We start from the raw sequence: 26,930 nt of genomic DNA, 5'->3' as shown, positions 1-26,930 counted from the left end.
CCGATAACTTCATCTGTCCAGCCCACACACTTGCAGCTGGAAAAAACACTCCACAACGGAGAGACAGCAAAGTAAGAAGCCTGCAATGAATTTACGTGCATCTCCGAAAGCCGGCGCTAGGATGACTAATTTTTATGACTCTCCAGAACTACTTAATTTTGTACCATTCACATAAACCTTTTTTAAAGGACCCAGCCCGAACAGACCGTCTTTCAGGCATCCTTGGGGTCAGTTGGACGTTATTCTGCTGTAACCCAGCTACGTGACCTTGGGGCACATCCTTTATTTATGCCCTTGGACTTCACTGTTTTCTCCATCACACCACGGTGTCCCCAGGTGAGTGGATGACACATGAAGAAAAGGACGGGGTGACCTCCCAGGCAGGGAAAAGGAATGGAAGCTAAAATGGCTCGAAGGTTTGTACAAACAAAGGCAAGATGGAGGAAGAGGAGGAGCAGGGAGGAGGAGGGGCAGGCAGGAGGGTGGGCGGGGCACCCAATGTCATTGGTGACCAGTATCAGATACTTTATTTATCTGTTTTTAGAGAGAGGGGAAGGGAGAGAAACATCCATGTGTGGTTGCCTCTCATGCGCCCCCTACTGGGGACCTGGCCTGCAGCCCAGGCACGTGTCCTGACTGGGAATCGAACCTGTGACCCTTTGCTTTGCAGCCCCACGCTCAATCCACTGAGCCACAGCAGCCAGGGCAGGTATTTTATAAAGCACGCGTGAGCAACCCTTGCTTCATCTCATCCTGTGTCCACCGAGCTGTCCATCCGCACTTTAAGAGCTGGACACACGGACGGCTCATATCACTGTGCTGCGTGTACGGGGCAGTGTGGAGCGAGAGATGGGGCCAGCACACGGGTCCTGCACTCGGCCCTGCTGACACGCGGGGTGGTCAGCAGCATCCCTGGCCTCCGCTTGCTGCAACCAAACACGTCTCCGGCCAGAGCCAAACGCCTGACGCTTGCCGCACAGCTGGGAGCCTGAGAGGCTGGGCGGGAGTGAAGGACCATGCTCAGAGCTGAGAAGTAACGCCCGCAGGAAGGAGACAGCAGATCCAAGTGAGCGGGGGTGGGGGTGGAGGAGACACGGGCACGCCCTCTCCCACCAGGCCTGACGCATCTTGGAGACCTCCCAGCTGGGCGAGTCCACGCATCCCCTTCTCCACCGAGGGTGTGGATTTGCGCTTTGTTTTCTTGCAACCAAAACAGCTTCTGAGTCTCTGACGTCGTCGGCTCAGATAGCCAGGCACACGGAGGAGCAGGCTGTGGGTGTCTTCTCTGTGCGCACTCCCCAGGGCTCCACGGGTCCCTGACTCAGTGCTCCAAGCTTCCTAAGTGCTTTCGCTGTCTAGGCGTCCAACAGTGAGGCCCGAGGAGGCTGAGATTCACAACAGATTCGGGGAGCAACCACCGCCTGCCAATCCAACACCACCCACTGCTTTGAACCATTCGCAGGCCTCTCCTGGGAGGGGAATTCCACAAGTACTGAGACAGCGCGGAACAGAATGCCCAGACGAAAACCAGACAGAAAGCAGGCAGCCGTGCGGGCCTTCCAGCACGGGGCAGTGGGGACCAGCAGTGCCAGAGGCCCACAGGTCCACCTGTCACAGCAAGGCTAAGGGGCTGCCATGCACACAGAACAGTGCTCGAGGCGCCTCCCAGGAGGCTGCGGCTTTGTCCAGGCCTGTCCTTCCCTAGCAAACAGAGCCGTGGATCACCTGCCTCTTCCTGCGGCAGAACTACCAGAAACCACCCGCTCGCCAGCAGCAGGGAAACACTCTCGGCAGCCCGGGCACCTCCCTCCTCCCAGCTCTCCTCTCCTGTTGGCCCAGAAGGGCAGCCTCCCGTGAAAACCCTCCCACCTGGCCCCCTTCGGCTTGGCTTCGGGAACCAGGAGACACAAGTCCTCCTCACCCTCCCTTTGACCCTGGACGTGGTGGATTTCTACTGCAACCCCGACACAAAACAGACAGCTCACGCACTGGACAGTTTGAGCTTCACCAGGGAACACCTGGTGGACCAGCCAGCCAGGTGTCACGGGCAGGGCCCCACCGCAGTGTGCATGCTTTGCCGTCCAATAAGGAGCCGGTGACTCCCGGCCCCGCCACACACCGATCTGCACTGGGCACAGCCGCACCTGCTGGCTAGTCGGGCTTGCAGGGGAGCGCCCCTCGCACAAGCCGCACCCACTCCCTCCCCAGCTGCCACTTCTCAACAAACGGCTTCCTAACCCGGACTGCCTGAGAGCACCCTCAGCACGCCCCACAATGGGCATCTGCGCTGTGGTTACCCGGCACTCTCAAAGGCTGATCCGAGCTGCGTGGGCTGGCTCCACATCCCTAACCCCGCAGGCTATGTGGGCTTCCTGCTTCCTCTTAACCCTATCATGCCAACGAAATCCAGACAAGTGCCTATCCTGGGTCCTCCAGGTGCAAACCCTCACGAGCACCTGGCCCGGCCACGGGGCTGTGAAATAAACTGACAGACTTTCTGGAACCACTAACCAATGATTCTCAAGAGCACGGGGTCGGAACGTCTGCCAGCTGAACCTGACACTGAATCATCACGTGAAGTCTGGGGCCTCGCTTTTCTCACCCTGAACACAAGCAGAGTAAGCACTCTGGGTTCCTGCCCCCTCTAGAATGTTCTCACAAGCGTGTTCAGGTAACTCCGTGGCAACCAACAGGTGTGCGAGTTTTCCAGGCTGAGTCATCCTTTCTGCCTGGCCTCAGGACACCTTTTATTGCTGGTGAGTCCCCTTCGGCCAACAGGAATTTCTCCACCCTGAGGTGCTCTGCCCACTTCTCACAAGTAGGAAAAATGTCTCGTACCAGGACTGGCTCTCCCAAGCGTTCACCCAAGGACCCTCGACGTGCTCTTGTCGGCTGAAAGCCTGAAAGGGAAGCAGAGAGCGCGCAGCCAGCCACCTGCTGTCTGCACACACGGCGGCCCCCTGCAGCTGTTTGTCCCACTGCGCACAGTGAGGGGCCAGCGCCAATCACTGGCACCACACTGCCCCGGGCATCAGCTCCTGCCCCAACGCTGCAGTCACGCCTACTGCTAGGACGTTCGGAAAGGGGAGGACCTGCGAAGGTTTGCTGGAAATACCACATCCAGCCACAGGTGTGCACCGCGGTGGCGCTTCCACACACACTGCAGCCCACTACGCACACCGCCCCACGCGTGGTTATTTTCCCAAGTTCAGGCGTGGAAACGCTGAGCTCAGAGAGTTTAAGGGACTGGCCAAGGCCAGTGCACGGGGAGGGGTTCCCATCCGGTTTTCTGCCCCCGATTCTGGGGTCTTCATGCTGCACCTCGCTGAGGGTTTTGGTTTGTTTTGGTCCCTGACTGGGGTACGTACAAGAGGCAACCGATATTTCTCTCTCACATCAATTGTTTCCCTCCCTCTGTTCCTCCCACCTTTCCTCTCTGTCTAGAAATACGTAAATAAAACCTTTTAAGAATAAAGAAATAATGGATTAACCAACCACCCGAGCACTGCAGTTGTGCATGAAGTAGAAAGGGAAAGTAACCCATCTCCCACATCCCAAAGGTAACCCAACGTCCCAAAGGCCCAGATCAGGTTTTTTTAGAAGCTAGACACCTCACACCACGTGTGGGCCACACGCTCCCACACCTCCGTTCTTGTGCTGCTGTCAAGTGTGGCAGTAGCCGTGCTGAAGGGGAACCTGGGGGGCAGGGGCGGAGCAAGCGAGCTGCCCCACGCCCGGGAGCCCGTCTGCACAGCCACAGGCACCAGCCCGGCCTTGGCACATGGCTCTGCCATCTACCAGCTTCTCAACTCCGACTAAAACACCCCCGGCCTCGGTTTCCGACAGCTGGAATGTGTAAAACAGTACTGATTCCCCCAGTCTGCAGGGGAAACATCAGCACTTCCATAGGTCGGCGTGAGGAACAGACAAGATACAGCTGAGGTTCCCCAGCCGGGGCCCGCACCCCCATTTCTGGCGCAGCCGGCCTGGGGCAGCACCCAAGAGTCTTCATGGCAGACGAGCTCTGCGAGGCGGCAGCTGCTGTTTCTCAGACCCAGCTTGGAGAACCCCTGCTGTAACCCACTGCACCCCGCACCTGCTACCCACAGTGGTCCCAGGGCCCTGTGCGACACAGCTCATCGCCCTGACTCTCTTTCCAGTTCCAAATCCCCCCACTGCAGCCTCCTCAGCACAGAGACCACCCCTTTCCTTCCCATGACCCCGTGGCCACCAGAGCCCAGGCAAGGCCAGACCCTGCTCCCTGCCCAAAGGAACCGACCGACATGGCCTCCCAGAACTCACAGGACACACCTGTTCAGGTTTCCCTCTGGCCAGGTAAACTGAATTTTGTTTTTTCTTCAGCTTTGCCACAAACTCTTGAGGCCCGTCTATAACCAAACATGAGTTAGGGCAAAAACGTGAACCCCTGATTCTCCACCTTGGCTGCATCTTTGGCATCTCCTGGTGAGATGTGGAATCCTGGGCCCCTAGACCTCCCCGAAGCTCCTGACTGTAGGGGTCTGGGATGTATCCCGGCAGCGACAGCTTTCAAAGCCCGGCATCGCCACCCGCCCCAGTGAATCGAATGTGCACCGGGGTTTCCATACACTGCGCCGGGAGAAACGGGAGGTCCTTCCTTGTCATCTAGCTACCCAAACCCACAGGGAGGTCTCCACGAATCACTTGTTGCTGCGGATTCTGAGCTGCACACAGGCCCCGAGACTCAGTCAGCAGGTCCTGTTTCGAAGCATTTGTGCCTCTGGTTGACCTTTCCCAAATCGGGCCCCCCCCGTGAGAAGTAAGCAGGCGTGTAGTGATACCGCTGTTGTTACTGTTTTATAACGACCGATACCAGCTAAAGGACATTTATTTTTTGGAATAGAGATTTTAGAAAGTATAATGGGAGCTACCCACGAGCGGTTATTTGCAATGAACTTCCGATATTCCAAGAGCCTCAAATTACTCAACCGCGTGGGCCACCCAACGCCAGCGGCGATGCAGAGGCTAGGTTTACACACAAACGGCATGGCTTCCATGACAGAAGGGCCTGCGACACCCGCCGTGCAACTGAACATGAAGAAAAGAAAGGCATCCTTGACTTTGACCAAGGTCGCCGCACGGCACGTGCACAGAGTACGTAAAACGTGTCAGGCGCTGGGCGAGGAGTTGGGGACGCTGATCCCAGGGGAACCGTGCCCCTGGAGTTGCTAGTGGGGGAAGCTCATGCTGAAGGGGCCAGCACAGCTGCAGGCCAAGGTGGGGTCGCCTGGAGAGCTTAGGGCACAGGCGGTGGTTCTGGGTTCTGGTGGGACTGCAGCCTGAGGGGCCCACCCTGTTTCAAGGTCTCGGGGCGGCTGCCATGTGCATCCAGGGAGGCTGCGCACCAAGAGGTAGGAGATCCTCACTTTTCTCCCTGGAACACACACTCCCTGCCTACAGGACCATGAACGTGGCTGGAGCACATGGTGTCTAATTAAAAATAAACAGACTCCCAACCAAGATGGAGGCAGATACACTGTGCCTCCTTGCACAACCAAAAGAAGGGAACGACAAATTTAAAATCAAAATATAACCAGAACTGCCTGAAAATGGAACTGTATGGAAGCCCGACGACCAAGGAGATAAAGAAGGAACATTCATCCAGACCGGTAGGAGGGGCGGAGACGACTCACAGCAAGGCGGCAGCTGATGGACCGAGGCAGCTGATGGACCCCGGCAGGCAAGGCAGAGGCTGGCATAGCAAGCGGTCCCACATTCACATGCAGATAAACCGGGAGGAACACTGTGGAGCAAGACAGACCAAGCAACCCAGAGCTCCAGTGCGGGGAAATAAGCCTCAAAGTCTCTGACTGAACACACCTGTGGGGGTTCAGGTGGTAGCGGGAGAAACTCCCATAGGAAAGCTCCTTGGAGAGACCCACAGGGTCCTAGAGTGTACACAAGCCCACCGACACAGGAATCAGCACCAGAAGGGCCCAATTTGCTTGTGGGTAGCAGGGGAAGTGACTGAAAGTTGAGCGAGAGCTGAGCAAGTGGCACTGTTCCCTCTCTGGCCCCTCCTCTCCCACATACAGTGCCTCAAGGCAGCAACCTGGGTTGCCCCGCCCTGGTGAGCACCTAAGGCTCTGCCCCTTACAACGTAACAGGTGCGCCAAAACAAAAAAAATGGCCCAAATAAAAGAACAATCAAAGCACCAAAAATAGAACTAAGCGATGAAGAGATAGCCAACCTATCAGATGCAGAGATCAAAACACTGGTAATCAGAATGCTCACAGAATTGGTTGAGTATGGTCGCAACATAGAGGAAAAAGTGAAGGCTATGCAAAGTGAAATAAAGGAAAACATACAGGGAACCAACAGTGACGGGAAGGAAAATGGGACTCAAATCAATGGTTTGGAGCAGAAGGAAGAAGGAAACATCCACCCAGAACAGAATGAGAAAACAAGAATTAAAATAAATAAGGAGAAGCTTCAGAACCTCTGGGACATCTTTAAATGTTCCAACATCTGAACCATAGGGGTGCCAGAAGGAGAAAAGGAACAGCAAGAAATCAAAAACTTATTTCAACAAATAATGAAGGAAAACTCCCCCAATGTGGCAAAGGAAATAGACTTCCAGGAAGTCCAGGGAGCTCAGAGAGTCCCAAAGAAATTGGCCTCGAGGAAGAACACACCAAGGCACATCATAATTACATTACCCAAGATTACACAGAAGGAGAGAATCTTAGAAGCAGCAAGAGAAAAGGAGACAGTTACCTATAAAGGAGTTCCCATAAGACTGTCAGCTGATTTCTCCAAAGAGACCTTACAGGCAAGAAGGGGCTGGCAAGAAGTATTCCAAGTCATGAAAGGCAAGGACTTCCATCCAAGATTACTGTATCCAGCAAAGTTATCATTTAGAATGGAAGGGCAGATAAAGTGCTTCCCAGATAAGGTCAAGTTCAAGGAGTTCATCATCACTAAGCCCTTATTATATGAAATGTTAAAGAAAAAGACAAAGAAGAAGATCAAAAACTATGAACACTAAGATGACAATAAACTCACAACTATCAACAACATAACTTAAAACAAAAACAAAGTAGGCAAACAACTAGAACAGGAACAGAATTGCAGAAATGGAGACCACATGGGGGGTTATCAGGGGGAGGGGGAAGGATGGGGAAAAACGTACAGAGAATAAGCAGCATAAATGGTAGGTACAAAATAGACAGGGGGAGAGTAAGAATAGTATGGGAAATGGAGAAGCCAAAGAACTTATATGTACGACCCATGGACATGAACTAAGGGGGAGAATGCTGGGGGGGGGGGGGGTTGGGTACAGCATGGAGAGGAATAAAGAGCAGGAAAAAATGGGACAACTGTACCAGCAAACTCAATGAAATATATTTTAAAAAGTAATAAAGTAAATGTCCTGGAACTTCCACCTCGTAAGAGCTGTGCGAGCAGATCGTTCTTAAGCCCCACGCTCCCGAACACTAAGGGGGACCCGGGTGCATCTTCATCAGCAGGACGAGGAGGGGAAGGAACAAGGGCGAACAAGGGCGTAACTGTGAAATGCCAGCCCCTTCCTTCTGTCACCCCCCACTGAGTTTATGGGAGCGGAGCGCTGAAAGGTTCTCACCATTTTCTGAGAGCCCCAAAAGCCAAAATGGAAATTTCATGCTGTCATGGGATCGTGTGCACAGAATTCTTTTCATGAGGCAAGGCCTTTCTGCACAGTGAAACTGTGGTCTCTTGGGATGGGGTGGTCACAAGGGCAGCGAATGAGGGAAACCTAACATACAGTCCACGTGCTTTCTCTCCTTTTGGACCAAGGGTGGGGTACTTTTCCCTTCTCTGTCCCATTATTCTCCTGGGGACCACAGCTCTCCTCCTCCTACAACCCTTATCCTTTCCATCGGTACCTGTCCCTCCCACAGCACACTATATGTCCTCCCACAACATCCCTTAGCTACCAAGTCCCCCTGAGGACCACGTGTGCTTTCTCCCACAGTCCCCTTTGTCTTCCATAACCTACTGTGCCCACAGTCCCCATTTTCCGCATCCCATTGTACCCACAATCCCCTTCTCTTCTGCACTCCATTGGGCCCAACAATAACTCTCTACAATCAACCACCCTATCTCTTCCGCATCCCGCTGTACCCACAATCCCCTTCTCTTCCGCACTCCACTGGACCCAACAATAACTCTCCAGTCAACCACCCTATCTCTTCTGCATCCTATTGTACCTACAACCCCTATCTCTTCCGCATCCCGCTGTACCCACAATCCCCTTCTCTTCCGCACTCCATTGGACCCAACAATAACTCTCCAGTCAACCACCCTATCTCTTCTGCATCCTATTGTACCTACAACCCCTATCTCTTCCGCATCCCGCTGTACCCACAATCCCCTTCTCTTCCGCACTCCACTAGACCCAACAATAACTCTCTACAATCAACCACCCTATCTCTTCTGCATCCTATTGTACCTACAACCCCTATCTCTTCCGCATCCCGCTGTACCCACAATCCCCTTCTCTTCCGCACTCCATTGGGCCCAACAATAACTCTCTACAATCAACCACCCTATCTCTTCTGCAGCCTATTGTACCTACAACCCCTATCTCTTCCGCATCCCGCTGTACCCACAATCCCCTTCTCTTCCGCACTCCATTGGGCCCAACAATAACTCTCTACAATCAACCACCCTATCTCTTCTGCAGCCTATTGTACCTACAACCCCTATCTCTTCCGCATCCCGCTGTACCCACAATCCCCTTCTCTTCCGCACTCCATTGGGCCCAACAATAAGTCTGTACAGTCAACCACCCTATCTATTCTGCATCCTATCGTACCCGCAACCCCCTTCTCTTCCGCATCCCATTGTACCCACAATTCCTTTCTCTCCCTGCACCTTATTTGACCCACAATCCCCTTCTCTTCCCCATTCCACTGGACCCAACAATAACTCTCTACAATCAACCACCCTATCTCTTCTGCAGCCTATTGTACCTACAACCCGTATCTCCTCCGCATCCCACTGTACCCACAATCCCCTTCTGTTCCGCATTCCATTGGACCCAACAATAACTCTCTACAGTCAACCACCCTCTCTTCTGCATCCTATTGTACCCACAATCCCCTTCTCTTCTACGTTCTATTGGGCTCAACAATAACTCTCTACAACCAACCACCCTATCTGTTCTGCATCCTATTGTACCTACAACCCCTTTCTCTTCCGCATCCCATTGTACCCACAATCCCTTTCTCTCCCCGCACGTTATTTGACCCACAATCCCCTTCTCTTCGGCCACCTACTCTACCCACAATCCCCCTCTTCCGCATAGTATTGTGCCCACAATACCCCTCTACAATCCCGTTCTCTTCTGCATCCTGCTGTACCCCAAACTCAAATCCTCCTTTCTCTTCCTCTTGCTATTGTACCAAAAATAACTCTACAATTAGCCCCCCAGTCTTCCCCTTCCTATTATACCCACAATCCCCTTCTCTTCCGCATGATATTGGACCCACAATCCCTTTCTTTTCCGCACAGTACTGTACCCACAATACCCCGCTACAATCCCCTTCTCATCAGCATCCTATTGTATCAAAAATCATCCTCTACAATCAATCCCCCAGTCTCTTCTGCATCCCATGGGACCCACAAACCCCCCAAAGAAAATTTTTCAAAACCTTAATTTTTCTATATAAGTCTTTTAAGCTATAACAAGCATATATTATTGCTCCATAAATTCCACAGGGTGATATTCAGGGACTATTTGTCCAAAGCTTCCGTGGAAGGAGAGTGAACTCACCCAGAAGAGAAATTTCCTGCCACGACTGTGGCCTCTGAACACGATATACTCCCTTAACGGAAGTAAAGCTGCTGCACTGCCCGACCTCCTTCCTCCCCAGTCCTGAGAAGTCCCCGCGGGAGCTCAGGGGCGCCCGCCCCCAGGAGCCATCTGCGGGGACGGGGATTGCAGCCGCGATGCCTGCGCTCCCCAGGCGCTGAAGCGGAGTGCCGTGTCCTACCAGAAGGGAACGGCCGCGTTAAGGGGCGCAGCCCAGCTCAGGCACTGCACAGTTCCCAGGGCAGGAGGCCTGCTTGCTGGGATCTGCGCCGCCTAGCGGGCTGTCGATCGCACGCCGACACGCCCACACCCAGAGCGCCCCCCGCAGCCTTCCCTGCGGTGCCCGGGACTGGGCGCTGAGTTCTGCCGCGGGTAAGGGAAGCTGTCCGCGGGGTGTTCAAATACATGATTCCTGGGCGGTGGGAGAACCACTGGAAGATCTCTAGCTTGATATATGCCAGGTTATATGGTTTTTCTTACTAGAAATCAATGGTCCTTTAACGTTTAAACAGTTGAGCTGCCCTGGCTGGTGTGGCTCAGTTGACTGAGCACCAGCCTGCAAACCCGAAGGTCGAAGGTCACTGGTTCGATTCCCAGTCAGGGCACATGCCTGGTTGTGGGCCAGGTCCCCAGTAGGGGGGCGCGCAAGAGGCAGCCACACATTGATGTTTCCCTCTCCCCTTCCCCTCTGTCTAAAAATAAGTAAATAAAATCCTCAAAAGAATAAAATAAAATTTAAAAATACTAACTTTATTAAACAGTGGAACTAAAAACATTTGAGGGGAAACTGGACTGTACTAACCTCCTTCACCTAAACCCTACACGCTGCTTCTCCATTTAAATCAGAAACATGACTTCATGATTACAACCAAACCAAAGCCATAAACAAGAGCACCTTTGTACCCTCCTGCCCCTTTGTGAGAAGAGTAACGCATACCTGATGGAGTTTTAAGGCACGTCATACAACTCCACATGAATTAATGGCATGACTACAAAAGGAAAATGTAATTGCTTATGAGGACAATTCAAACACAATCTTAGGAGGATGAAGACTAACAAGAAATTTTTGAGAACACGGATGTCTTGGATTGCACAACCGGTTTTTATTCCAGAGTGGAGTTAATTTGGCAGGAGCCACAGAACCAGAATGGTTATGAACCTGGACAAAATTAGACAGGTGACTCATCTGATGAGTTACAGTTTCGTGGTGATTAACACACGTGTATCGGGATACAGCTTGCGGCTGCATTACAGGGCCAAGCCTGGCCTTCAATGCTGCTATTGTACCTGGGGCCCCAAACCTGTTTAATATTCATTCACTCTGCCTTCCCGTTGGTCTGAACTTGAAATTACCTTCTTCTCTATTCAGGCCAAAGGTCACTCCCATACCTGCCCGGTAAACCCTGAAAGCAGACAGCACGGTGCACACAGCCCCACTCTCCGTGTCTGCTAGGGCGCCTTCAGCTACTTTGCCTCTTCTTCGCCTACAGAACTCCTAACTGGACACATTCTGTCCACCGGAAAGAGCAGGCTGCATGCTAGTTTTTTTTCAAAAAAAGGAAGACTGTCATCTTTGCTTCCAGAGAAGCCCAGCCAACACCTCTCCTGCACTTGCGTGGGACATCCTTACTTGGCTCCTGTTTGAACTGCTTCCTTTAGGAGCAGTAGGACCGAGCACAGAAAACACACACGTAAGACCAAAGCTAAAGCCATGTGTTTGTCAGGAAGCGCGGGGAAGGGCCAGTGCCCTGGGGAGCCACCCCAGCACACCTGCTCCACACAGCCCTGAGCAGGTGGGTCAAGACCGCACCTGCCCATCGTCCAAATGCAGCTTGGGCACAGGGAGATCCGGGTATGCCCTGGGCGCACCTGTTCCCCCCACAGAACTTTCTAGAGGTGCCTCCCACATTGTCGGAGCTGGGGCCCCCATTCCTGCTCAGCCCTGAACTCCACAGGATGGGTGGGATGGGAGAGGCAGTGGCACCTGCAGCCACACCCCTAGTTCGGGTGCCTTCTGCAGCATCCCCCATGCAAACGTGGGTGGGACCTCCTGTGCCTCTGGGGGACCACCCAGACCCCATCACTTCATCCCCACCAGCAGCCTGAGCCTCCCCGATTCCTCCACACCCCTGCACCCATCTGCCCTTCTGCTGCCCCAGAGATCTCCGCCAGCACCTCCTGCGCGCTCCATATATATGAAATTAATTTTAATAAAAGACTTTATTTAACCCAAAAAGAGCCAAAATACTACCATTTCAACAGGTAATCACTCTAAAGGAATTACTAATGGGATACTTTGCATCGCCCTTTTTTTCAGACTAAGCCTACAATCCAGTGTGTATTTTCACTTGCCGTACATCTCATTTTGGACACGCCACATTTCAAGGGCTCAAGAGTCACATGGGACAAGCGGCTAACGAAGGGACGGTGCAGGCCTAAAGGACCGAGGCCGGGGAGAGGACACGGCAGACGAGGCTGAGAAACAGGAGCTGAGAGAGCGAGAGCCGCGTGGACCCAGCTGAAGTATTCGACGAGCCGTCGCTGAGGTCACGATTCCTGACACTGGGTCCCAGCCAGGGCGTGAGACATTCGGGAGCCCTGTGCGGCTGGACGTCTGCAGGCATCAGACACATGAAGAGTCGGAGGCAGGGGGCCATTTCAAGACCACTGCGACTGTGCACACAAGCAATAATGCAGACAGGACATCACGGGAATGAGAAAGAAGCAACAAACAGCAGGCACTTGTCAAGCTCCACAGCACTTGGGGGTCAACTGGCTGCAAAAGGTCAGGGAGAGAGAGTCCGTACTTGGGGCTAAAGCTGAGCACAGGACTGGCAAAGCAGGGGAATGAAAGGAGGCGAGGCAGATGGGTGGACGAATGGGCACCATCTGGATCCCACCGAGTTTGCAGGGGCGTGCCCGGGGCTCGGGAGTGCACACAGGCGTGCAACAGCGGTCTGAGCAGAGGGACGAGACATCAGGAGAAACCAACACTGCAGTGGACGGCAAAGGGGAAAAAGGGCCCGCGGAAAGACGTATGAGCAAAACAACGACTTTCCAGGAGACAAGAGACACCGTTTTCAGGGGACAATACCACCAGGGGTCACTTCAGAATGCCACCCTGGGGAAGCAAACCCACTTCCTGTCCCAGGACACAAGCAGGAGCCCCTCAGTCACCAGCAGACAAGAACATCAAGTTTCCGTTGGTGGGTAAAATCCCACCACCGGGCACCCCGCTGTGAGGGTGTAAAGCCTTTCCTCAAGAACACCCCCCCCCAGAAATGGGGAAGGAGCCGGAAATAGGGCTACCCCACCCCTCCCCCAGCCCCCTATGCCCTGGTGGCATCAGCTGTGTGAGATTTTTGCGGTCACAGGCACACCAAATAAATCTGATTCAAGCAGCAGCAGGCCTATCTTTACAAGTCCAGATGTTTCCTTACGAAGCTTTTCATTCCAGATTCACAGCATGTCGACATGAAGGGAAATGAAAAGCCAGCCACACATACCATCAAAAGCGCAATTGTTTACCCACTGACATGCCTGACCAAGAGAAAGGACGCACTTTTCCAGAAGTTGCAGGCGGTTTTTAGTTTTGTATGGGCCTGCCTAGAAAAAGCTAAGTGATAAAACGCAATATACTCAACAATACAAAACGTGTCGTGTTTTAAATTCCAAGTGGCGGTCACAAAACTAAGCCTCCTTTAAGCGATCAGCTGATTTCCAAAGAGTGTCGGCAAAGTCATTCTGTTTTTAATATTGTAATTTTAGAGAGGAGACGGGAGGGAGGAAGACAGGGAGAGGGACATCAGTGCGAGAGAGAAACATTGACGGGTTGCCTTCCGCACACACCCCGACCGAGGGCGGGGTGGACAACCCAGGCAGGTGTAACCTTTCAGTCTTCGGGAGGACCCTGAGCCACACACTGCCTGGGGCGGTAATGTAATTTTTTTTTTTTACTTGATTGTTCTTCAATTACAGTTGTCTGCAATTTCGCATTGTAACTCTTAAGAGAATTCACCTTCACCCTGGCTACATAGTTCAGTGGGTTAGAGCATCGTCCCAATACACCAAGGTTGGAGGTTCAATCCCCAGTCAGGGCACATACCAGAGTCAACCAATGAATGCATAAATAAGAGGAACATCCTATCAATGTTTCTCTCTCTCTCTCTGTCTCAAATTACCATCAATAAAAAGAGGGAAAACTACCCTGAAGCAATTAATAATTAGATCCATTTTTAATATATGGTGCAAAGCAAAGAATTCCACAGGGAGGGAAGAAATCAATACAGCTATACCGCCGGAAATAATATAATTCTATGTTTTGATCACTCTTTTCCTTTATCTTCACTTTTTTCCAAGATGGTTTTAATGTTTCTACAACAAGAAAAAACAGTATCCCCATGCGTACAAATTTACAAGCCTGTGTACAATTAGCCCAGATAAACATCGCAGTGCTTACAAATGTACTAACATCCGCCCGGTGAACGGAGACAGAAGCAGAATTTCCTCAGCCTCAGCATCTGCAAGCCACAGGCAAGGAAGTACCTTCCCGTCCTGGGAGCTACCACTCCCAGGCTCTGAGCACCCCCCCTCATCCCCACTCCCCCACACTCAGATCCCCAGCACCAACTCCACCTTTCTCTCCTTTTCTCTGATGGTCTAATTCATGTGTCCCATGCTCTGGCCCCCAAGGGGGAAAACAGTCTGCCAGCAAACATTATCAGCTCATCCATCTGATACAGGCAGCCCGTTCATGAGGACTGAATGAATGTATAACCCTCCCAGGCAACATCTTCTGCGCTCCAGCCCAGGCAGTGAAGGAAAGGAGAATGCAACCAGGAAGGTCCTGTCCCCCACATCACACCAGCAGCCGGCACCCAGCCTCCTTGCCTCGCCCGCCCTCTGTGAGGGCTCTTGGCCTGGCCAGGGGACGCTCTGCTCCCTGCCTGCTGCCTCAGCTCTCCATAGCTGCCAGGCAACCCTCGGCAGGGAGGGGCAAAGCCAAACCAGGTGAACATCCCACTAGGAGCTGAGAGAAAAAGCTAAGGGGGAAGGAAGCCAACACTGTGGGCATGCAGGGCTCCTTCTGGGGCATCAGCTGGGCGCTAACTGGCCATCCGGCCCAGAGTGGCTGCTTCCACGAAGGAGAGCGGCACGGCACCCTGCGTGGGTGCACAATCATGTTAAGCACTACACATTCCATCTCTTGAAGCGAAGTGGATTCTCAAAAGTAAAATGCATTTTCCTCTAGATTCCATTTGTTGGAATAGCCTCACTCTTAGAGCAAATAATGCAAGAACCGGGTCACGGCCCAAACACTACGGACGCTTATGGATTTCTTGCTCAGATAGTGGTACTCCTGGGAGGGTGTCCAAGTCTGGAGCAGCTCCCTGCTGTCATTCAGGCACCCAGGATCAGGGGCGGTCCTAGAGCCACCTTAGTTCCAGACCACCAGCGGCAGGGACTGCAGGGACGGCTCCCACAGGCAGCCCTCACTCCCAAGTTCACCTGATTGGGCAGAACTGTCACATGCCCAGACCTAGCTGCCAGGGAAGCTGGGAAATGTAGTCCAACTGTGTGCAGAAGGAAGAAGACAGGTGCACAGACCTCTCCCATGCGTGGTGGGGTCCAACTCTACACTTGGGAGACCTTCTAATATGTGACCTGATTTGAATTGGTCTGAAAGAGCTATCCTTCACTAATATCATAAAAAGAAAAAACATTATAAAAAGTAACATGGGGTTAGTGTTTAGAAAGGAGGAAAGAATCACTCCAGTGGGTGGTAAATAGCACAGTGAACGTGTTGGTGATTGACAAGAGATGTCCTTTAATTAAATGCTTTCTTTCCAGTCCATACTAAATGCTCAAAATCAGTAACAGAATCTCTACCACATGCATTAACACGTTCCCATACAAAATCCAGCCTCAATTCTTTACATATTGGCGGTCCCATACATTAACATTATTTAGAGTTTCCCACATTCTTAACGAAGCGGGATCATATAGGGAAGTGGGGGGAGGAAGCGCAGAGAAGAAATTTACTTCACTAGGGCAAGCTTTACGTGTAACCTCATTTCGTCCCCATGTTAGTACAGTAAAATGGGGATGATTCTACTGTGCTGGCCTGAAGGATTAGGGATTAGAAATGCTTAGGGACAAAGGGCAAGATCCAGCTCTGCCTCCAAGCACTGCCACTTCCAGTAGCGAGCACCTTCCCCCCAAACCGGAAACGCCGTGGCCAGAGTAGGGGGCAGGTGACCGGCCCCTCTAACCTCCCTGAACAAATTAGGGCTCCTCTAAACCGGCAGAGGTCCCCGAGATCTCACCTCCCCTTTCAGATCTGCTGGTGCCAGAAACTTATCTCCAGTGGAGGAAAAATCATGGCTGACAAGGGCAGGAGCAGCCAGCCGGGAAGAGACACCCAAAGCTACAGCCTGCAACGAGCCCCAGGGAAGCCCTCTCTCCCTGCACACGGCCTCCACAGCCGGCTGCACCACCCACTCTCAACTACCTGCAGCAGCAAAGACACGGGACACTGGAGACGGCCTCCAGCAGAGAAGAGAGAAGCCAGGACAAACAAAAAGCAGCAGAGGTCAGCACTTGAATTCATGCAGAAAAAACATTAAAAACAACAACTAAATATCCTCCACCATGGGGAAAGAAGATCCCTCTGGTATCAACAAGGAACAGTCGAGAACGACAACAAGTTTAGAAATTGCAAACAACCAAGAGCACACATTTAAAACCCAGTGGAAAAATTGGAAGATAAAGTTGCACAAAATTCCCCTAGAAGAACAAAAAACTAAGAAATGAAAACATCAGATTGAAAAAGTGAGAGCTGGGTCGAAGGGTCAAGAAACAGAAAGGCCGGCCCTGGCTGGTGTGACTCAGTAGATTGAGCACCGGCCTGTGAACCAAAGGGCCGCTGGTTCAATTCCCACTCACGGCACATGCCTGGGTTGCAGGCCAGGTCCCCAGTAGGGAGGGCATGAGAGGCAACCACACACTGATGTTTCTCTCCCTCTCTTTCTCCCTCCCTCCCCCTTCTCTCTAAAAACAAATAAATAAAATCTTTGTAAAAAGAAAAACTCTTTTCTAACCAAAATGATAATGTAAGTACACATTGGCAGTGTAGGGACCCAAAAAAGGGGCCTGGGTAGTTAGTTTGTGGCAGAAGGAGGTGTGGGGGCAGGGAGGCTAAATCCCAGTCTGCTACAGCAGGAAGTCACTAGTTTACCTCCAATGAGAGCAAACAAAAGTAGCAGCAATACAGAAGGTGAGCAAATGCCAACAGAAATCGGCTACAAAGTTTCAATGGCTGTCTCCAGGGAACAGGAAATGAGCTGGTGTGCTAAGGACAAGCCTGAGGAACTTTCTGATTATTTAAACTGCACAAGAACCACTCTGATAAAAACAAAAACTCAAAAAGATACACTAACATTTTGGCCCTGTCCTTCCTTCTAGGGAGAAGTAAAAATGTTGACTTTCAACCTCTCAGACCCTCCCTTGCCTGGGCTGGGGCTGACCTTCACATTTTGCCTTTGATCTGAAAATCTCAGTCCCTTTGGCTCAAAAGAAAGATAATCTGGGAAACACTTTCCCTCCCATCCCCACCCAGGGGAGGCAGCTGATAGTCCCTACAACTAAATACCCTAGAGATTAAAAAAAACAACAACAACAAAACAGCCCAGGTAAAAAGTGATACTTTTGCTTTGCACTTCAGAACATGTTGGCTTTGCAGAACAACCCCAGTCGTCTGAACCTAAAAAAGGGTTAGTCCAATCATTTTTTTTAACAAAACTCTAGGCTCCTTCTACTAAGCTCTGTTCTCCGGGAAAAGTAGCCTTGACATTCACACGGTGGAACAGAACCGGCTCGATCTACCGCAGGACAATGCAAATGTCCGCTGGGGGAAGATAACGGGAAACAGTTCCTCCAGGATAGACCCCCTTTGGTGGGCACTGGCCATATTTTACAAAGGCCAAAGACTCCTGACCCCTGTGACTTGGTTGGTTGGGCGTTGTCCCAGAAAGTGAAAGGTCGCTGGTTGATTCCCAGTCAGGGCACTTGCCTGGGCTGCAGGTTCGGTCCCTGGGTCCGGGGCGTGTACGAGAGGCAACCTACTGATGTTTCTCTCCCTCTCTTTCTCCCTCTCATCCCCCCCTTCTAAAATAAATAAGTTAGTAAGTTTTATCCCATTAAAAAAACAAACACAGCACCATGCAGCAGCGAGCTCTTTCCCAATCCTCCCTGCGGGGGGGGGGGGGGGAATAGGTGTCAGCTCGGGAGAACTTGGGGGGCAATTTCTGCTCCAAGAGCCACCCTCCTGCCTGGCCACAGGGTTTGAAAGTGAAAAGACAGACCTGAATAAAACGTCTGTTCAGCCTTCAAATCCTTAAATGATCCTGCCGACCGTGTACACTGTGCCCAGCGTCCAAGAAAAGCTCCACCGAGCCCGGAAGAGAGCCACAGACCCAGGTTTATTTGCATGCTGACACAGAACCACCACCCCGGCTGGGGGTGGGGGGGTGGGGAACGACCTCACAGGCATTCCTTTGGCCATGCAACAGACAGGTGAGTTCAGAAACCCCCGCCTGTCTCCTCGGGACTGGGTAAAACACTCTTTTCATAGGCCTTTTATTATCGCACTACTCTACATTGAGCTCTCAGGCAAACTCGTTCTAGTCTTCCCCAAAGACAACTGTTATGACAAGTGAAGAAACACTCAGAACTGAACCCGGGAGAGCAAATTCAGGGCTGTGGAGAAGCCGCCTGCAGCTTTCTCACCACACAAGCCTCTGCATTTATAGAGGTTGAGTCCCACTAAGTTAACGTCTCCTGCGAAAGACTTTTCTCCATGGGTGGAACCTCAAAACCCTAGGCACCAGCCCCCCCCGCCCATGGGACCGGAGACTGCCTGCCGATTCCCCACCCTGCACCCAGCAGCCTGCAGAGCAGCCGGGGCGGAGCTTGCCTGGCCAAGGCAGGCGCAGGCTGGGACAGGGCAACACAGAGAGATCGGAGTGCCCACTGGCAAGCTGGTTGGCCACGGAAAGGGTCTTTGAGCACAGGAAAAAAAAGTCACCTCTTTCCCCCCACTCCCCCATAATACTTCTATACCAATGAGTCTTCAGAATCACTCATCCGACTGTGGCTGAGACCGCAGCACCCACAGCACCTGGGTGTGCTGCCTCGGGGGAGCCCGGCCCTCACCACCGCTGCCCCTTAGCTCTGCCCGGCCCTGGAAAAGCAGCAGCAAACCTCAGGGCCGGCGCTCGACCCAGAAATGCAGCGAAACCCCCGGAGAGGTTGAGATGCGTCAGCCCCTGAGGACCTGCTCGATGAACACACCCTTCGTTCTCCAAACCCTCAGAGATCACCAACAAAGGACTTGGCTCTTGGGAGCAAATCTGACTCCATCAGGACAACCTGTTCTGATCAGGGTGTCTGAGTCACCAATGACACCATGGCCCCATACAATGAGGCCCCTTCTCAAACTTCCAGGGACGGCACATCAGGTGCCAGTGCCTCCCACTGCCACCCATCACCAGAGGCCCTCCCACTGTGCGCTACCCAGAGATCTGGCCGTGGTTACTTGGCACATTGCCACCTGGCTGTGAGACAGCCCCTTCCCCAACATACCAGGACTCCCTTCAGTCACCTGCAGGACCCAAACTAGAAAGGACGTTGAAGGCCTTCATCTGCCATGTACTGAAATGTTTCAACAGTCTGAAGCCCCTGGGACGGTGAGTCAAGGTGGGGGGCACCCCAGCCCATAGCCTCCCACCCACTCCAGGGCGGTTCTGGGTCCCCGAAAGGCACCCTGAAATCAGGCGCAGCCAGGCCCCTCTAAGGGTGCCTGAGAGGCCGCTGGCCAAGACTCTGGCATCCTGAGATGGGGGACTCCAAGAAATGCCGCAAGGAGGGGCTGGGGCTCCATTCCTTCCCCGGCACAGACATTCCTGAGGCCACAGGGGGCCTGCTGACACCCAGCTGGGGCCCTGAATGCTTCCCTGGAATTCTGACCCCTCCACTGACATTTTAGAAATCGGCCCCCCTCCAATCCATTCCTCACCCCCGCGGAAGGTCTCCTTTGTGGAACAGACGGAGAGAGGAACAGGCAGACATAGCGGGGTTTTCGGTGTCTTATCTCCTTACAGTTGAAGATATCCCACTGTGAAGGCAGTCCCAGGAATTCAAACCAGTGAAAGGCTCCGCAGGCCAGGGGCAGGGCCGGACCCTCCCAGGCAGCAGCAGGGAGAAGCGGCTGATGTCTCTCCTCTGCCTCATCAAATGGCCAGCTGCAGTGGCAGCCCCGTGGTACTTCACACAGGTGCTTCAAATGCCAAGAATGCCACTCCCGGGCAGTGGGTGTCCCCTTCCCTAGAGGAAGCCAGTCCCTACCCAGCTGGTACAACACAGTGCTGGGCAGCTCCTACTCCATTTCCTTGTTCCAGCTACAAAAGTGCAGATGAAGCAAGTATCTGTTTGTGCTTTGCTAGGTAAATAAAGCCTTTCATCGGGGCTAGAGCCTGGGAGGGAAACAGCCCTAGACGCGGGCCCTGGCCGCGCCAGGGGCCTCCAACCACAACCAGGAGATCGGACAAGGCCGGTGTCTCCACAGAGAATGACTCACGGGCTTTGCAAGTGGACGTGCTCCCAGAGCAAAGGTGGGAGACACACAGTTAACACAACGAGGGCAATTTTGCACCCAGGAAACATGGGACAGCCTAGAGGCTTTTTTTGGTTGTCACAGCTGGAGAAGGGGTGCCCGTGTGGGTCGAGGCCGGGGACACCGCTCCACATCCTACCACACACAGGACAGCCCCACGCAAAACTACGCAGCCCAGCATTCCACAGGGCCAAGGTTTAGAAACTGGCATGCCACGGGCATGACAGTCATTCCACGTGGCATGGCAACCGATCCCACACGGGAGCAGACGGCAGGGACTGCACAAACAAACAGCACGGACGTCCAAGGTCAAGACCTGGTCCGCAAGGTCCTTCTCCACACTTGCCAGGGCTGTGGCCCCAGGGCCCATGTATAAACTGGGCTACGGCAGGCCTCCGCCTCCGCCTGCAGACTGGGATAGGAGCGGCCCTGCTGGGGCATGCCTTCCAGTTTCAAGGTGCTCACGGCCCTGAGGTTAAAATGAGGCCTCACTGCCAGAAGACGAGTGTGCTTCCCACGCTGGGTCCAGCCCCTTCCACCTCAGTGCTGTCAAACAGGAAGTGCGTGGGGCAGGAGCCCAGGGCTAAAGGTTGTATTTATTTACCTCTAGAGAGAGGGGAAGGGAGGGAGAAAGAGAGGGAGAGAAACATCCATCAGTTGCCTCTCACACCCCCCAACCAGGAGACCTGGCCCACAAGCCAGGAATGTGCCTGACGGGGACTCGAACCTTGTCTATAGGGCTGACATGCAACCCACTGTAGAGCCACAGCAGCCAGGGCTAATCAGGAATTTTTGTAAATGCACAGCATATCAAGCCCTGGTCACGTGGCCCAGTTGGTGGAAGCGTCACTCCAGGCACCAAAAGGTTGAGGGTTCAATTCCCAGTTGGGGCACATACCTAGGTCACAGGTTTGATCCCAGTTGGGTTGCCCACGAGAGGCAACCAATCGATGTTTCTCTCTCATACCTATTTCTCTCTCTGTCTCCCTCCCCCTTCCTCTCTATAAAATCAGTAAACATATGCTTGGGTGATAGTTAAAAAAAATGCACAAAATCAATGAGAAGAATTACTATCTAATGAGCCCTGAAGATTTTTTCTGTAGCTATAGGAAAAGATTAGAAACTGGGATTAACCCAAATTGTTGGTGAAACATTCACAGGCAGTCTCCATCACAAAAGTAGTCTATTTCCATTCTTGAAGTGGTTACAAGTAGACACACTTTGCTTCATCCTTTCTACTAACGAGACTGTTAATAACCAGCAACTGTTACACTGTAAGCCAGTATCACTAATAACCAATCCAGAAGAAAAGACGAGTCTGTGAGTAATATGGGCAATACCACTTATGAGTGTGCAGAAAAACTCATACACAACTCCCACACTGTTCTGAAACCTCTGCAGTGGATTGAGCACTGGCCCGCAATCTGAAAGTTCATGGGTTCGGTTCCTGGTCCCGGCACATGCCTGAGTTGGGGGTGTGCAAGAGGCCACTGATTGGTTCATCTCTTGCACATTGATGTTTCTCTCCCTCTCTCCCTCCCTTTCCCTCTCTCTAAAAATAAATAAAGAAAAGAAGCTTCAGTCCCATGTAATTTAAAAAGCACACACACAACTAAGCAGCACTTTAAGGGATGGACATTATGAGCACCTCAGAGAAGGATCAAACACGCTGTATTTTGTGAAATCCTGAAACACAATCTGGAAGGGCTAAACACAGAGCCAACCCACAGGCCAAATCAGGAGCAAAGTGTCTCAAATGTGTGCCCCCCCCCAAGGCCCCAGGCTGTCCCACCTTCAGTTTCTAGAATGGGGGCCACTTGGACAGGGAGAATGGGAGCCCACTAAGAATACACGGGGTTTTTTAGAACTTGGGGTACCGGTTACCAGATGGATACGAGACTTATCAGGGTGATCTATTTGTAAGTTACAGAAATGTCTAATCACTACCTTGTACACCTAGAACAGACATAGTACTGTCAATTGTAATGAAAAAAAACTAATAGACTGTCAAGCAAAAAAAAAAAAATCAAGATTTTATATATTTATTTTTAGAGTGAAGGGAAGGGAAGGAGGACGACGGAGAGAAACATCAATGTATGGTTACCTCTCGTGCCCGCTACTGGGGATGTGGCCTGCAACCCAGCCATGTGCCCTGACTGGGAACCAAACCCACTACCCTTTGGTTTGCAGACTGGCACTCAATCCACTGAGCCACACCAGCCAGGGCGCAAATTTTTTTTTTTAAAAAAGAGGTGGCCCCTGTCCAGTGTGGCTCAGTTGGCTGGTGCTCGTCCTGAGAAGTGAAAGGTTTGCTTCCCACTCAGGGCACATGCGAGGGGTACCGTTGGTTCCAGCTTCCCAACACTGCTTTGGAGCATGTTGGAGAAGCCACCCATTCACGTTTCTCTCTCACATTGGTATGTTCCTCCCTCGCTTTCCCCCTCCCTTCCCGCTCTCTAAAAATGAATAAAATCTCTTTTAAGAAAAGAACTCGGGGTATCTATATATACAAGGAGGTGGTTTAGAGTCCCTTTACCCAGTTTCTGGTAAAACAACTCCTTTTTTTGTGAGAGAGAGGAACGAGAGAGAAACATCAAGTTGTCGCTCCACTGATTAACGCAATCATTGGTCACTTCTTGTATGCACTGTAACCAGGAATCAGACCCACAACCTTGGTGTCCGGGGATGATGCTCTAACCAACCGAGCCACCCGGCCAGGGCTAAAACAAATCCATTTTAAAGTGACTCCCAGCTGCGTCACACTGTCTCAGGCCAAAAGCCCAGACCTCCCCTTAAATCATGTTTTACAACTCATTGCATCGTCTACCAAGGCAAGTATGAAAAAGACGCACGGCGAAGCAAAAATAGGCTTACAATCGCGAGCACACAAAACAGGCTTTATAGTTGTATTAATATTTATTTTTTATTATTTTTTAAATACTTTATTTTTAGAGAGAGAGGAAGGGAAGGAGAAAGGGAGGGAAACATCGGTGTGTGGTTGCCTCTCATGCGCCCCCTACTGGGGACCTGGCCGGCAACCCAGGCATGTGCCCTGACTGGGAATGGAACCGGTGACCCTTTGGTTCACAGCCCAGTGCTCAATCCACTGAACCACACCAGCTGGGGCCTGTATTCATTAATTATGGCATTATTTTCCATACAAAACAACCGCAAACCTCCTTTGACCTCCTGTAACGGTGCAGGGGCTGTGTAGCTCTTAAAAAGTGGCATGAAATACTACAGGTCTGAGTCCTTTCCCCAACATGTTTTGAACTTTCGGCATCAGAAATGCGCCGGCAAGCCTTTATTGAAAAGGCCCAGGCCAAACACCCTGTAACGCACCCACGTGGGGGCAAAGCGCCCTTGCTGGACCCTCCAATGACCGCCCACCCTCTTTTGCAAAGAACCCAGCTCAACCTGAAGCCAGGACCCACCTACCCAACCCTCCCCTCAACATCGCCAGATGTGTAAATAGAAAAACGAAGAGAAAACACAGAGGAGAAAGGTGTGGTGTCACAGCCTCCGCTTTCTGAATGACAAAGCGAGACTCATTTCCCCAATCCAGCACCGCGCGCGGGGGGGGGGGGGGGGGGGGGGGTCGGGAGTCGCCAGATTTCTTCCTGCGGCGGCCGAGCCCGGAAAAGCAGCGAAAACCAGTAGGTCACCTTCAAGCGCTTCCAGCAGCCAAGCGTTTTTTCCATTTTAAAGGGACCTTTGTCCCTAGCAAGGATCCGGCCCAACCCTTCCCAAAGGAGCTGACCAATCCGCACGTTTTAAGCCGAAGGTACCCAGGACGGGAGATGGGACGTTTTCACAGGTTCCGCTGGCCCGTTTCAAGGGCGGCCTTTCTGTGTCCAGACCAGAAAACTCAGTTCAGAAGTAGCCCCTCTTATATCCGCACATTTGCAAAAACCACCTTCCTAGGGAAGCACATCGAGGCATTTCTCTTCTTGTGGGAGTTCAAGCTCCACTTTCACAAAAGGCGGCCGAAAAGTTTCTGCGCGTCGGCGCAAGTGCAGCCAGCCATGGCCCTGGGAGCCGAAAGTCAGTAAATATTGATGGGCTGATGGCAATCGACACGCCGCGCTGGCAGCAGCTGCTGCTCTGGGCTTCCCGGGGCTAAGCGCGCAGCTCCGAGGGTGCAGGACGCGGGGGTCCGCAGCGGCAAGCACCGGGGGGCCGGCTCTGTCCACCCCTGGGCACCCGGGGCCGTCTCTGCCACACCTCGGGGCAGCCCCACAGGTGCGAGACCCGCAGTGACCGGAGACCCTGCCGGGCCCCTTCCCGGAGGGGGAGGGGAGGGGACCCGGAACAGAAGCCATTTAAACTCTCCGCGGCGCCGGGAGCCAGCGGGGCTGGAAGCCGCCACACGGCGGCGGGAGTGGCGTCCGGACCACACACCTATGAGTGGCCCGGAGCCCCGCTCCCCACAGCTGTTCCGAGCACACGCGCGCCCTGGAGCCGAGGGGGCGCGATCGCGCGGCGCCGGCCTCTGCCCCCACCCGCTCCGAGCCCCCCGCCCGCCTGCGGGCTGTCACCGTGCGGGTCCCGCGGTCGCCTCACCTTGGTGATGACCAGCGGCTCGCCGTGCTCGCGGCCGCCCTTCAGGGTGAAGCCCCACGGGGCGCCGCCGTTCAACTGCACCTCTACCAGGCGCCCGCCGTCGGCCGTCCGCGCCTCGGCCTCGGCCAGGCGCTCGGGCCGCGCGCGGGGCTCGGCGCCCTCCATGGCGCGGGACGCGCGGGCTGCGGGGCCCCTCAGCCCTCCGGGCCCTCGCGGCCCGCGCCCATGCACTCGGGGAGCCCCGGCTGGCCGTGGGCGAGGAAGCTCCGAGCGCCCTCCCTGCCGCCAGCCACCGGCGAACTTGCGCTGCAACTTGAGAGGAAAGTGCCGGCCGGGCCGGGAGGCAGCCGGGAGGACTTGCGGCGGGAGGGCGGGCCAGGAGGGGGCGGGCCGGCGGGGCGGGGCGCGGAGCGGTGGGCCGGCGCGCGGGGGGCTTGCGCCGCTCCGCGGGCTGGGGGTGGGGCGCGCTCGGGCCTGGCGAGGTGCCCGCGGGGGCAGCGGGGCGGAGACAGGCGCCGGGGCGCGCGCTCGGGTCCCCCGGGTTCCCGGGGCGGGAAGGGGGCGCGCTCAGGGCGCGCGCTGCTCTCCCGGGCCGGGGGCGCGCGATCGGGGCCCGGGGACCGGGTCAGTGGCGCGAGGCACCGCCCCTCCGGCTCAAGCACCGCCCCCGGAGGCTCGGGGCGCGTCAGCCCGCCTCCCGGGAGACCGGGGCGCGGCAGGTGAGTCGGCGGAAGCGCCCGCGCGAGGCGGGCCAGGCGGCGGCTGGAGCCCCTGGCGCCTCCATCTTGGAGCGCGCGGCCCGCCCTGCGCGGCCGCCTTTGTTGGCGCGGACCGCGGGCTGCGGGCGGCCGCGCAGGTGAGGCCGGAACTGTCCCGCGCGCACGCACCTGGCCCCCCGCTAGCGCCCAGGCTGCACGGGCCGTGAGCCCCGACCCGCTGGAAGGGGCGACCCCCGCAGCCAGGACGCCAGCGCTGGACCTGTCCGCAGGAGGGACTGCCCGTCCTCCCACCAACTCCCTCCTACAGCGCCCAGCCCAGATGAGAAATGGGGCCTCTTGCCGGCCTTCCTTATAGTTACATCCCAGAAAGTTGGTCCGTCCAAAGCCTGTTCTCCCGGTCACGAAATTCTGTCGCTGGGACTTGGTGACCCACGGCGGCATCCCCTACGGAGGCGAGGTGCTGGTCTGGAACGACAGAATGTGTGTGAATGGAGCTCGTGCCGCCTAGTGCCGCTCCTCTCCAATGTCCGTGCAAGTCCGGAATAAAGAAACCTGTCTTGGTGGGCATTGGCACGCTTTGCAGACCACAATTTTGTAGTGTTAGCTGCTGTGTAGCTGGACGCTGACGCACACCTGTTGCCTCCGAGCCGTTCCACCCGGGCACTGCGAGCTGGTGATGACCGTGGGAGTAGGAGGCAAGGACGGGAGGGGACAGCACTGGACAGAGTGTGAGGGACCCGGGTCCTTGCCTGGGCTCTGCCGCGGCACCGCCAGGGCGAGCAGTTCGAGCTCGGGTCTCTTTCTTCAGCGGTCCAGTGGCGACGGGTCTGCACTCCGTGGCCCGCCCTGCGGAGCATCCAGGCAGTTGAAATAAGGATGCAGACTTACCTAGCGCCTGTGCTGGCTGAGCAGTGCTTGCTGCCCCGTGAACACCTTCCAGCCTGCAGTGTCCTGAATGCCTGTAGTTACGGCAGTGATGCAATTTTTTTTCTCCCGTTTCCACCGAGACTTAAGGAGTGCGTACGCCGGGAAGAATCCCTCTCAAGTGTACCTTAGCGGCGGTGGCCACCCGAATCCCCACAGACCGATGAAATTGCACAGAAGTAAACAAGCACGCACGCACAGGAGGACACGTAAACG

General features: G+C 53.9%; 1 protein-coding gene across 4 annotated transcripts in view; it reads right to left on the bottom strand.

The window, feature by feature from the left end:
* The window catches only part of LOC139440239 (protein Shroom2-like), a 98,388-nt gene extending 71,458 nt beyond the window's left edge, over positions 1 to 26,930 (bottom strand). For 2 of the 4 annotated variants that reach the window (XM_071220409.1, XM_071220410.1), the window contains exon 1: positions 25,072 to 25,427. In XM_071220409.1, coding sequence (XP_071076510.1) covers positions 25,072 to 25,236 — 165 coding nt within the window. In that variant the 5' untranslated portion in view covers positions 25,237 to 25,427. Of the gene's footprint in view, positions 1 to 18,199; positions 19,895 to 25,071; positions 25,428 to 26,678 lie in introns of those variants that run through there. The other 2 variants (XM_071220414.1, XM_071220413.1) reach the window with 2 other exon arrangements.

This window comes from Desmodus rotundus, chromosome Y (genome assembly GCF_022682495.2).
Source record: "Desmodus rotundus isolate HL8 chromosome Y, HLdesRot8A.1, whole genome shotgun sequence".
Lineage (NCBI taxonomy): Eukaryota > Metazoa > Chordata > Mammalia > Chiroptera > Phyllostomidae > Desmodus > Desmodus rotundus.
This window is presented reverse-complemented; position numbering and strand designations above follow the sequence as displayed.